At 44.1% G+C, this 13,852-nt stretch overlaps 1 protein-coding gene across 1 annotated transcript; it reads right to left on the bottom strand.

Annotated features, from left to right (window-relative positions):
- Positions 1-578: 578 nt before the first annotated feature.
- Positions 579-7,058, bottom strand: CCN3 (cellular communication network factor 3). The gene is made up of 5 exons (XM_073329151.2): positions 6,993-7,058; positions 6,665-6,890; positions 5,730-5,981; positions 2,606-2,817; positions 579-1,757 (listed from the first exon to the last, which is right to left on the bottom strand). The coding sequence occupies exons 1-5, from the start codon at positions 7,056-7,058 to the stop codon at positions 1,464-1,466; spliced, it is 1,050 nt and encodes a 349-aa protein (XP_073185252.1). The 3' UTR covers positions 579-1,463.
- Positions 7,059-13,852: the final 6,794 nt, after the last annotated feature.

The following is a 13,852-nucleotide window of genomic DNA, read 5'->3' on the forward strand; positions in this document are numbered from 1 at the left end:
TAAATTCCTTGGGGGATGTTTGTACAATACTCTGCACTGTGGGGTCCTGGTCTATGTTTTGTTTCCATAGGCAATACCACACCATGTTTCTTTAATAGGTAATTACCATTGCAGTCTATTTATACAGTGGCTGCTATTATAAGGCAACACTTCCCTAGTGGAAGAGTTATTTCCTAATTATAGGAGAAAACTGTAGCATCTTACAACTGTGTGCCACAGTAAGTGCTGGCAATTAACTTTAGACAATAGTCACAGATTAAGAAAAGCCACCCAAACCCATATGACACAGTATATCTAACCCATCACTTCTTTGCTACACAGTCCCTTCCCAATGTCAGTTAACTGCTCAGAAAGGTGGATCTGTCAGGTATGTACATTCTAAACCTACCCCCTTACTGGTTCTTAGAACAGATGAAGAATTTGTATCACCTCACTGACTGACAATAGAGACTTAAGATTTAGAGGTGTACCAAGCACCTCACAAGAATGGGGTCTGATTTTAACTACAACTTTTAGCTTTTTCCTTTTTTGGAAGTTTGGTAGTAACAAAAGTAACTAAGAAAAAGTTTAAGCTCAGTTTTATTTACTCAATGCTTAGACATTTACAGATGCATTACAATATATACAGTTTCTATTTACATATATAGTGTTCCATTTTATAGAAAGAGTAACAATACTTTAAAGTAATTTACAAACCTTTTACTTTTGTAGACTAACATTGTAATAATACTTGGAAGGCAGTGTTGCCTAATGGCTAGTGATTTAGACATGGTCATATTCCTGGCTTGAGCACTAAGTGACCTTGGGCAAGTCACTTCACTACCCTGTGCCTCAGTTTCCCCATCTGTAAACTGATAAGAATACCAATCCTCCTTTGAAGATTGCTGTAAGAACTAGGTATTGTTAGATGGTCAACTTCAACAGGATTTGGATTTGGCTCCTTATGAAGCCATTAAATATCTGGAGATTAGTGAAGTTTCTCTGGTCTGCCTTGTGTCTTATACCTCTCCTCTAGCATTCTTGGGGTCACATGTGGCCCCTGATTCTCAGTATAATGAACTTATGTAGAAAAAGAGCTAGTACATTATGCAATTAGAGAGGACAAGAACATGGAAGTTTTACATAAAGTAACAGGAAGAGGATTTTTTTAATCAATGCATGATAAAGGGCACTGATCCTGTTGCTAGTGAGGTCAATGGCAAAATTTCCCAAGAAGAAGAGAAATTGACCATTTGCTTACTCATTTTTACATTACAGATGAAACTATATTCCACAACACTGAACTTTCTTTGTTCGTGAAATATATTTTTCCTTCCCTGAAGTATAGCATGAGTTATTTGACTACAGGAAGAAATGATGAGTTTAGAAAGACTGGATATATTAACCCATGATCAGATGCATGTAAGTTTTATATAAACTGTTCAAACATTAAGTTTTTTAAAAAGTAACCTGATTTAAGTGTTTTATATTTTTACGCCACTGAACATTGGCTCTAACAGCTGGAAGAAAACATTGTCCTGGGGACAGTTGTTATGACAAACACAGGTAGTGATCAGCATCATTGGCTTTTTGAGGATTTTGCTCTGGGGACACTGGAATTCAACCTGGATTGTCTTGGTGTTGTGTGGTGTGCAGCATCGTCCATCAGTGCAGAGCCCACAATAGCGGGGTTTATATGTCTGTATACTAGTGCAGTTCTTGTACTCAAAGTGAACAGCTTTCAGTGACTTCTTTGTTCGGACACACTTTTTCCCCTTCTAAGAAAAAGATGAAGGGTCATACAGGCAGTTCAGTATACTAACAACTGACTGAAAAACAGAAGAAAGTTAGAAACATGCAGGTTTACCATGGGGTTTGGAAACCTTGGACCTGTTTCTTGTCTCTTCGCTAGTGCTATAGCGGTCAGACTCCAGTTACTTCAATGGACATTTATTACTATCAGAGGCAGATTAGGGTTTTGTGGGGCCCTGGGCCAGAGCAAATGGGGGCCCATCCCCACCCCTTCCACCTGTAGTCCCACCCACCCACTCCTGCTGGGGAGTGGGGTTGGGGCACAGGGGCTTGACCCACTTGCCCAGCGGCTTGACCCACTTGCCCAGCGGGAGCTCTGGGCAGGCGGAGCAGGGGTGCCCATTTTTCTAGGGCCCCCTAATTGGCCAGAATTACTATTCTCACCCATGTGAAATTTGACCCAGGCCCCTTAATTCATGTATTGCACAAGTCTCTAGTAAGCAACCTCTACTTATTCTGTGGTAAGGCACATTGTTGACAATTAAGTGTACTAAGAAAAAAATCCAAAACCCTTGGCCAAATTAAACCTTTGTGTAACACCTCTGAAGTCAGTAAAGTTGCACCAGGAAGTTTAGAGACTAAAAAGGTTATTAATTATAATAAATCCTATGAAACATACAGATGCCAAAACATAGTTAACTGACAGCACCTCCCTACAAATAAAACTTCTATAATGCATTGGAAAAAGCAAAACTGTTGCTTGTTTGTGGGTCTGTTTAATGCACTTGAAACGCCAGCATTATATTTTGTATTTGAAAAGATGGAGGCGTTAGGGCAACAAAGAACTCACTCTAGCAAGTGCATGGGATCATACCTTATCAATCAGCTGTTCGCTCTCACAAGGTCGCACCATGCAGAGTCGTGTCTGCTTCACCATCTCACACTGAGGATTCCTGTTTGTAATGCGTGTGGAAAAGCCCATTCCACAGCTTTTGGAACATGAACTCCATTCTGTCGTCTGCTCAATACAGTTGGAACTTGAGTCAGAGACGACATCAATTCCAAGAGTCGATTCTTTTCTATACACTATAAATAAAAAACCCCAAATACTCCATTACAATAAAAATAATGGATTCCTGTAAGAGTCCATTTGAACACCACCTAGTTCATTAATAGTGAACAATCAGACAAAAATAAATTCTCTAAACTTAGGACTTTGAAATAGGATTTAACAACTTTAAAGCAGATTACTGGAGTGCTTTTTAGTACTAGAGATTTGTTATTTAGGTGTTTGAAAGGTGCTCACTTGACAGCCCTGGAGACTGAAGTCCTGTTTATCAACAAAATGGGTACTGCTTAGTGCAGTCAGGAGTACAGAAATGTAGGTACACTAGCCCTTTCCATGCATCCCAACCTAAACTGGAGGGGAGAGTCATTCAGTCTCCATGCCCAGTCTGACAACTTTCCCATCACTGCTAGTTGTGATGAGGATTTTATTGCCGATCTGCAAGTCATGTGTGAATGACTATGTTTTACAAGAGGTTTTATCTTTTTATTCTTTGTCAGATTAGTCACCAAAAATTTAGGTATGAAATATAATTTCAAAATCTTTACATCTTATTGAACTGTAGTAAACAGCAGTGAAAGTAAGATGATTTTATGGCTATGGGAATAAAGCCAACTTGTCAATTATTAAGAGTGATGTCAGTCAAAGTACTTACAAAGACTGATGATTGTTATGACACTGTACTACCATGTGTTAAGCTATAAAACAAGTATTACCAGTTTTATGGTTAGCTGGTAAAGGGAACTTTTTTTTATCATAGGAGAGAACCAGAGTGAGTCCAAGTGACCTTGGAACACCCATTTCCTGAGCTAGGGCTTGGCTTGGTTCCCAGGGGAACCTACGGGCTACATCATTGCTACAACTCTTGCTAGAAGCTATTCCACTATCCTCTTGCAAAGTAAGGCTCCAAAAAACTGGAGATGTTGTAAGTGATATCTCCAGTTGCAAAATGGCAGGGGAGAGGGGGAGAAAGAGGCCAGGACCAATACTGACAATGTCCAGGAGTCAATCTGTCATCAACAAAAAGCAAATGATGAGGAATAGTAGGATGAGGGTGGCAATATTTTGTATTTACATCATGCAGTACCTTTCAGATATTTCAGAGCATGTTCTAAACTGTTACTAGAGCTCAATATTCCTGCCAGGCAAGAACCAGTAAATATTGTTTCCTTTTTCAAATGTGTGAGCTGATGTTCAGCAGTGTTAAGTGACTGGATCAAGGCCACACTGAAAAGCAGTATGCAGTGGCCCCAATTCCTACCTTTTACCACTAGATTTACAGGTTTACCTTACAAAGAACTGATGAGGTTAACTACAGTTTTAAAAAGGAAAAAAAACATTCATCATTACAGAAAAGGTGGTGGTGGTTGGGGGGCGATGTTACATAGCTGTATTTTTTTTTTTTTTTTTTAAAGCAGCAACTAATACTTGTTTTTTCTAAAAAGGCTCCTCGGGTTCCTGGAGAACTGAGCTGAAGACTTCCCTAGTTTCCCTGCCAGGCCAAGTGACAACAAGAGGAATGAGAACATTTGGAATGGGACGATTCTTTCAGATCCACTGACTGACTGTATCTGCACTAGTAGTTTCCCCTAATGTTGCCTGTTGTTAACAGCTGTAGCTATGGGAGCTTGAACATACACAGGTGCTGGAAGCTGGTGCCATTTTAAGTACCATGTCTATACCACATCTTCCACCATTGTTACCACTGGACGGAAGTTTTAGGAAGAGCATCTAGTATAGACAAGGTGATTTCTGTAGTATCTGATGTTACTTAGTCTTGTAGAGAAACCAGCAAGACTGCAGATCTGGGAGCAGTAGGACTGTTGACATGGCTACACTGGAAACTTACAAGCGCTGCCGCGGGAATGCTCCCGCAGCAGCACTTTGACGTGCGAGCATGGTCACGCAGGAGAGAGCTCTCCCAGCGTTCCTGGTAATCCATCTCCACGTGGGGATCAGCTCCCAGTGCTCGGAGCCTGTCTACACAAGCGCTTTAAAGCGCTCGGACTGGCTGCGCTCAGGGGGGTGATTTTTCACACCCCTGAGCCAGCAAGTTAGAGCGCTATAAAATGTAAGTGTAGACAAGCCCTCAGGTGGTTGGTTCCCCCTCCCTGTGCCCTTGGGAGAAGACTGTAGAGAGAAAGCCATCCAAAGTCTCCTGCACGTAGGAGTGGATACGGTCAAAGCAGAGACCTTCGGTTCTCGGAGACCTTTCTAGAGGTTTGACCAGACTCTCTCTACCCTCTGCTGAACGGTTGTTTGCACCAGCCCTTTCCCTCCCAGTCTCTACACCTTAGCTTCACTCCACAGCTACTCTACATCCCCCTTCCTTTCAGGATATCACTTCCTAACTAACCCCCCACCCCAAAAGAATCAGAACTCACATGTTTGCCACCATCCCACCGTTCACTATGCTTGTGTTCTACTCTTTCCCCCACCCTCTTTCTGCCATGTCTATTTAGATAGCAAGCTTGTCAGGGCAGGGGCCATTTGCTACTCTTTGCACAGGGAGGGTTCCCTCTTGGTTGGCCCTTAGGCACTATCATAATAAAATCATTTCTCAGGGCGGCCTCACCTCTGCACACGCTACCAGGTGTAGTGCTTATGGGACTAGTGATTGGGCACTGCTGTTCCTGGTAGGTAGTGTTTGCAGGATCAGGCCCTGGTTTTGTTTTAAGAGGCTAATTACAGTTAAAAATGGCTATGCATTTGTTTCCTTTGGGGGTGTTTTCAGTGCCTTTTCCAATTCCACTTTCATTCCTATTTTCTGTATAGTCACTAGTGACTTTGGATGGCTTTAATGAATGTTCTATATGCATTTCTTATAGAAGAACTGGAAGTGGAGGTCTAGTTTTGATAACCAAGTGGGCATTTCCAATACACAATCATTACAGAGTTAATTTGACTGCAATAGCTAGTCTGAATAGCTCACCAGCCATAGCAAAACTGCCCAAAGTCACTTCCTCTTTAGGGTCACAAGTCCACTTCTCACAGCACTCTCCTGGGACTTCAGTTTTCCTTGGGAAAGGGCAATCAGGACCAGGGAGCAGTAGGTCAAGGTTACAGCGGGGCACACAGCCAATCTGACCATCTCTGCAGGCACACTGGTATTTACAGCTGGGCTGGAATGTCTCCCCACTCTGATAAATAACCCCATCGAACACACAGTTGTCTCCTTCAAGCACTGGTATAAAGAGGGAAAAGTGCAGGAGTTACATGTAAAACCAAGACTACAGACAGGCAGCCGCTATTTGCTCCACTTCATTGAAAGAATGACAACATTATTATAGCAGAACACATTGATGGTACGAGATGCTGCAGTTCTGAGGGGAAAGATTTCTCCTCATTTACACTTTAGGAGCTCAGCTTTGTCTGCCACACCTGCTACCCCAGGGCTTTGCTGGTGAAAGCCCGAGGTGATGCCAGGAAGAGAAAGCCCTGAGGAAGAGGTATCCAAGCGGCGATCTAAAGTAGGCAGTGCCATGGTAGCGCATATGGTTAGCAAACAGGAATGTAAATCGCAGAAAGAGATACATGGGGGTGGAGGAAGGGAGCGACATTTTCGTAGCTCAGGAGCAAGCCAACAGATTTCCTTGGTGCCTGAGCATCCCCATGGCTTTTCGCCCTGTGAGGTACTCCCGGTTAGGGGCAGCCACGCCCACCTCTAGCCCCCCGATCTGTGCGTGGGGGGCTGAGAAGCGTGACAGGCTCTGCCCCCATGGGGTACCCCAAGGCGCTGACGTCCCTCGCTCCTCCTCCCAGCCCCGAAGCATCCCGGCTGAGCACTGCCCAGCCCGGCACCGGGACCAGCCGCGATGCTCTCAGGCGGGCCCCGGACCCGGTCTCAGGCTCCGCCGCCGCACTTACCCATGCAGATGCCCCGCGCGGCCCCGGCGCTGCGGGCGCAGTAGAGGCCGCTGCCCTGGTCGCAGGGCTGCCGCTCGGAGCAGCTCTCCCCGCGCTGCCGGGCGCACACCAGGCAGCAGGCGCAGCCGTCCAGCACGGCGGGCACTCCCGGGGCGCAGCGGGGCGGCGCTGCCCGGCACTGGCGGCCGCCGCACTGCGCGGGGCACGGCGGCGGCTGGGCACTCACCTGCGGGGCAGACAGGGGACCAAGTCAGCGGGCTCCCTACGGCCCCCTCCCCGGCCCGCCGCAGCTCCGACCCCCGCACGCCCCGCCCTTGCCTTGCCTTGCCTTGCACAGCAGCAGAAGCAGCATCAGCAGGCGCCGCCTCCGGTCGCAGTCCCGCGTCAGCCTCATCCTGCTGCGAGTCCCTCTCCGCTCACCTCCCTGCGTGCCGCCCTTCGGAGCCGGTTATATAGAGCGCCTCTGAAACCCCGTCCTCCCATTGGGTAGCCCGGGGGCGGGGCGCGGCGAGGGAACCAATCGCAGGCGCACCAGACTCGGGCCCTCTCCGTTCCAGCGCGTGGCGGGGCGTGGCGCGCGGGAGCTAGGCGGGTGCGGGGAGCGTGGTGGGAGCTGCCGCCTGGGGCGCTGGGAATGGGCTGCCTGAGCAGGACGGGTAGGGATGGGACAGGGGTGCAGGAAGGAGGAAGGGAGACTGGTGTTCTCCCTGCTCTTCATGCATCCGATGAAGTGAGCTGTAGCTCAGGAAAGCTTATGCTCAGATAAATTGGTTAGTCTCTAAGGTGCCACAAGTACTCCTTTTCTTTTTCCCTGGACACTGTAACTGCACTCTGCCGCCTGTCTAGGGGTTAATGCTCTGGAGCTGCCAAATGCCCAGATAATCCAGCTCTTTAACAGAAAGCCTGGAAGTAGGTGCCTGCTAGCCAGACCCCGGATGTAGGGATTACCTGCCTGTGGCCGGGGCTCAGCCCTGTCAGAAGTCAGTCTGTTGTTGAAGGGAATAATTTCCCAGCCACCAGTTTCAGGAAGCAAAAGGAAAGAAAAAATGCTAATTGCCCTGGCAAGTGCAGAGCTGAGGCATGAAGCAGGTGGAGGCGGGAAGATCGTGGCAAAAGCATAGAAGTCCCTCCAGCAGCATCCTCACCTTTTTGCACTTTGTGTGTGCACACAGTACCTCCATACTTGGGTGCTTCTAGAGTTCTCAATAAGGAGTAAGCAATTTGCTAAGATTAGGCCAAAAGGTTAATGGGTGGGTCGTTTGAGAGGATCAGCGCTATTGTTTCCCTGAGCCTGGACTATTTGCTGCAGTAGCATTGAGAGCATCAGTGCAGGAGTTAATATTAGGTGGCATTTTTAGCCCACAGTATTGCCAACCCCAAATGCTCAAAAATCATGAGTCAGGATTACCAAAAAACTCATGATTGGTTTTAAAATAATGAGATTATGTAAAAAAATAGAGTCAGTGTTTTTTATTTGCCTTCTCCTTTTTGAGCCATGAGGGTGCACTGGGGTTGGGGGGTCACATTTTGAAGTTTTCTTTCTAGCCACCAAAGCTAGAAGTTACTTTTTCTTTAAGAATGAAGGCTGAAATCATCACATATCCACTTGACTCCAGGAGCTGGGGCTTTAAGCAAAACAATTAGTATGAGACTTACGACAAAATCATGAGAGTTGGCAACAGCAGTGCTCCTTGGACGAGCCTGGGAAGGCCCCAGGAGATCTGTGAGAAGCCTAATGTTTATCCATTTATCAAATGAAAGTTACTTTGTTGCTTATCTGGGCTCAGCATTTTCTGTTGGGAATCTGGACTCCTGTCTGTTTTCTGTTCTGTTTTAGCTGATATACTACTCCCATCACCATGGTATCTAAGCACTTTCCCATAGTGCATTCAGCAACATGACCAGCATGTGACACATACTGTTCTTTCTTCCTCCCTTCAGGCAAACTGCAAGTGCCCCTGGGAGAAAGTGATGAGCTTTATGCTAGTTCTTATATCTTGCAGAAGTTTTTCCCAAAGTCTTGGACTGTCAGCCCCAAGATTGGGCCTTTGACCCTTCACAAGACCTCAAGGTGCTACTATTCTATTAGAATAGGTGTAATAACTAGAGGGGGTGGGGAGACTTTTGAAAGTTTGACAATTTTTTGGTGAAATTCTGTTTTTCATCCCGCTCTAAGTATTACGTGTGCTTCATCAATATAAATAACACTGAATATGCACCAACAGGAGAGGGAGTGTAAGTCACCAGCTAGCTATACAGTTTCCCAATTTCAGTCAGAGTTCATTCAGCATATGCAAGCAGGTATATTTACAGCAGTAGTTTGTTTTAATGGAAACTCTACTCAAACTCCTTCACCCTCACACTGCTTAACGAAGAGCCCCTGTGATGTCTTGAAAAGACACAGTCCTCTGTATGCCTATTGTATGTGCATGACTGTGAAATGTGTGCAGAACCCTGAGCATCAAGCCGTGGGAATATTTTATAGACATAGCTCTTGTGCTCTGTAATGGGAAATTATTTGAGAATTTAGGGTGCCAAATTCAGGCCAAGTGTAATCAGGAGTAACTACTCTTAATTTATTTTATTCATCAAGAGCTGTGCCATGAATATCTGAAGGTAACCGCCCCAGGTCCCGGGCAGACCCTGTTGTGCAGAAAGCCTGTATGCACAATTGTCTGAAGCAGGTAATAAGTAACAGAATCTAACTCAGACTGTTAAACAACATCATTTGAAAATAAACAAAAATGGAAGACAGACTGGTGAAGATTGGAAGTCTTTAAGCTTAAAGAACCAACAAGTTTCTTTAGGTTGTTATAAGATTGCTATAGCAACCAGCCAAAATAGTGATCAGCACAGAAGGATGTTGCTATAATTGGAATCACCAGATGTGTGTTTTGATTGGGACCACGTTGCCACATTCTTCTGGAAGGTACTTGGTAACAGCTAGGTTGCTGAATGACCCAGCTTGCAGGAGAGGGCGCAAACCATACCATCATGGATGTCAGCCTCTCCTTTATCTCCCAGGACTCACAAATCTACCATTACGGCTTTGGCCCTTTGTTCTCTTAATGCTGAACAGTGTTCTGGCCAGACCAGGCAAGGATAGGGAACTAGATGGTACCACGAGCTACACGGAGTTACAGCTTGAGTGTGAACTTGAGGTTTCTGCAGTCACCACCTACCTAATTTGTCATTTCCCCTTCCCTGTCATGTTTCTTTTCTTTCCTAGCTTTCTCTTGCCTTCTGGATTAGCTAGCCAAGACAAAGCCACTTTTTTCAGGACTGCGGCCAGAAAGACAATTTATAAACAATGCTAGCAGTTGGACTAAAAGAAGTTTGCCAAAACATTAAGAGTGTCTAATCAGATGCCATGCTTTCCCTGTAATTTTTTCAGCACTAAGTTGTAAGAGAGGTTCTGTATAAGAGAGATACGCAGAAGATGCATTTTCTCTCCCCCTCTAAGTCTTAAAAAAGAGACATCAGTAACAACAACCCAATGCTATTAATAGTCAATTCCACCCTCACCCCTCAATAAGAACATTTCACATGGCTATTTAATGCCATCCAAAGATTGTTAAGCAAAGGAGTTTCCCCTATAAAAGACTATAAAGCTACAGGGAAGGAGAAAAAGGGAAAGTAAAATAAAATGTTTAACTATTTAAAACTTGAGAAGTTAGCTGTTTTTATGGGTGCTCAATATACGTTTTAACCATTTTTTAAAAATTGCCACAGGCCCTCACAGGTTAGTGTAGCAAGCAGCAAACAAGAGTTTTAAAACAGCTTTGCTGTTATTGGGCCCAGTGCCCCTCCCCAGCATATACAAAAACCTGCCTTTCCCAGGTACAAACCTTATCCAAAAAATGTAAGTAATTCCTTTTCAAGGTGTAACAGCAGTTCCAAAATAAAAAAGTTCTTCCCCCTACCCCAGGATATGAAACAATTTAAAATAAAGTGCCAGCATTGATCAACCATCTTACACTATGCTGCACACCAGAACTCTCTCCACCAGCCATTCCAGCCCTTTTTCCTCTCTGGTTGATAGGCAACTGGTCCTGATTGCCTGTTTGGACCTCCCACATTGGCTGTTTGGACCTCCCACACTTTTAACTCCTACTTGCGTGACCCTGGATTTCTGCAGATTAGCACAGGTAAATGAAGGATTTTGTAATTTACCACATCTTGGGTGATCCCAAACCTCAAGTCTAGAGTCATCCTTATACCAAGACAATTTAACTCCCTAGGATACAATTTAATCTTGTAGTAGAGGATATGATCAAACAAAATGAAAACTATTTAAAAATCACTACAACAGCTAATGAAAATTATGCTATGAATGAAGATTAATTAGAAATGAAAGCAACATGAAAACTGTTAACACAAGAATACTACTAAGGTCACCAGGAATCACTTTGAATTTCTTCACCATATATAGATTAAAATGAGTTTCAATTCATGAACTGAAACTTTAATTTGATGAGGGATTATTTTTAATGTAGTTTACAAAGTTCAGGCTATCAAGAATTTATGTAATTACCTTATTCTTTTCCTGGCCTCCCGAGACTGAGAGCTGTACATTCCCAGCATCTGAGATTGTGACAGTCCTTTACCCAGGTTGAGGATGAGGCACTTTTTAACATCAAGGTACCAAAATACACCCCCCCCAGAATCAGGGCCAGATTTCGGGGCACTTCTTATATGGGCATGCTGGGTCTAGATTGGCTGCTTCTCACAGCCCTCCTCCTACTGGTCACTTCCCCCAGCAGCCTCCCTAGACCCCCTCTTAACCCCCTCACTTGCCAGTGTGGGGCAGATACCCCATCACACAACCCACCAGGCATGTTCAGCAGGCTGTTCTACATCACTCTGTCCCAGCTCTCATCTGATCTGTGTTTTCCTTACCTATCTCAGGATTCAGTATGCCCAGCAGGCCTCTGGCAGATATTTACTGTATTTAAAAAAAACCAACAGTATATTATAGACTGCACTGATGAATTTTCTGCCACAGGTACGTTGGGAACTCAGTTACCCAGAGTTTCCTTGCTGGTTGCATGAGCAGATTCCACAGAAGCAATGGATGAGTCGGGAGGGAGGGGAAAACGTATAGAAGCCCTTCCTTGCCACTGTACACAACTGAGGCTAAGCTGCCACTGAAATTAATCATAAAGCTCTCAGCACCTGGAGTAACTTCTCCAGAGAGTTATTTCAATTATGGAGGCAAATACCAGTGAAAACACACAGGAACAATGTACTACAGATGAGTAAGGGAGCCTGCCTGGGACTAGTTTAGCATGTCAACTCTTTTCTTGTTGTGAAATTTAGGAATCAGATTAATTTCATTACAAGCAAAAAGCTATGACTAGAAAAGCAGCATGGTCTACTGGGTAAAGCCATGGCCAAGCACTCAGGAGAAGTGGGTGATATTCCCAGCTCTGACACGGACCTGCTGTATGACCTTGAGTGAGTCACTTCTGCCCTCTGTTTACCTTTCCACTTTTTGTCTATTTAGATTATTTAAGCACCTTAAGGTGGCAACTGTCTGCTACTGTGTGTACATACCAAGGTCCAATTGTGCTAGGCGCTATCTTTGTTGGCATTTATAGATGCTACTGAGATGCAAATCAATAGTAATAAAAGTCATACAATAATTTTTTGATACGCCTTTAAAAGTTTATATTGGTATTTTAATTTTTTTCCTAACAGCAACCATTCCACATTGACTTGTCACTTTGTTACACCTTTGGCTTCATTTGAATGCTTTGGCTTCTGTTCATGGATTTCAAAGTAATTAAGGGTTATTAATGAATTAATCCTCACACTATTAGGAATGAAACACAATTGTCTGACTTTTCCATCTGGGGGAAACCAAGGAACAGAGTCCATGAGTTGCTAAAGGCCACAGAAGAAGTTAATTTCAGAGGAAGGATTAGAACTCAAGGACTCCTCATGCTCCGTCGAGTATTCGGACCACTAGATCATCTTAAATTTTATAAATTGAGGCAGAAAGGAATCCTGATTCTGACTGGGATCCACATAGGCAGGTCCTCAAAGATATTTAAGTGCCTAACTCCTTTAATTTCAATGGGACTTAGGTGCCTCAATGCCTTTGAGGATTTAGGCCCCAGTGACTAAAGACCACTCCATCAGAACCATTGAACTTCCAGACAATGGTTTGGAAAAAAGGAAGTGTGATGCTTCCTCCCCCCTAAGTAATGAGCACAGGATGTTGCTGAGGACTATGGCCAAAAATTTGATGCTAGCTTTATTCCAAAACTGTTCGTTGCGTCAAAACTGGCCCCAGTGCCAGGTAGCATGGGGCTGTAGTATAATGAGCTGTGCAGGCAGTTGCTATTCTTTATTCTCTGTTTATTAATTTGAAAATGCATAAGGACAGTTCTATTTCAAGCTATACTTACAAAACAGCATGACAGCAATCAACGATTTATGCTTCAGACATGCATAATTTACACACTATGAAGCTTTTATAAGCCAAACTGATTTCTCATGAGTATATACATAGGTATCTGTGTCTATACATTTGGTTGCATTAAAAGATGTGTTTTGATTGGCGTAGTTTGCCAAGTGAATCAGATCACACCGCATCTGTGATCTGTTCTCATTGTTATTTACCACCCCGCCAATCTTTGTGTCATCTGCATATTTTGTCGGTAATTATTTTATATTTTCTTCCATATTGAAAAACATTAAATAGCATTGGGTCAAGAACCAATCCCTGCAGGAGTCCATTGGAAACACCCTCACTCATTGATGACTCTTCATTAGATCTATCTGCATGCACACACACGGGTTGTATTGGAAGTTTCACCTTTGACTTTAATGGGAGCAAAACTGGGCACTATAAGGTTGATTATGCCAAAGTTATTGCTCATCTAGGTAACAGGAAATTTTTTTACTCAAGCAGGGTTTTGCTACATAGCTGCAAAGAAAATGATTCTAATCAGACTGTGTACAATACCAGAGGAGAAGTACTCATCTGTGGATTCTGAACCCTCTCCCAATTCCCCGTTATTATTGCTGGGAATACCCAGCCTCTGTTACTGGAAGAGCAAAGACACCACTCCAGGTATTGTTGAAAATTTACCAAGCAGCACTGTGTCCAGCAAAGTAATTAATACAACCATTAATTTGGTTTCATATGTACTTTGTCTTAGTAAATCATTGGGCCAATAA

The sequence above is a fragment of the Lepidochelys kempii genome, chromosome 2 (assembly GCF_965140285.1).
Source record: "Lepidochelys kempii isolate rLepKem1 chromosome 2, rLepKem1.hap1, whole genome shotgun sequence".
Lineage (NCBI taxonomy): Eukaryota > Metazoa > Chordata > Testudines > Cheloniidae > Lepidochelys > Lepidochelys kempii.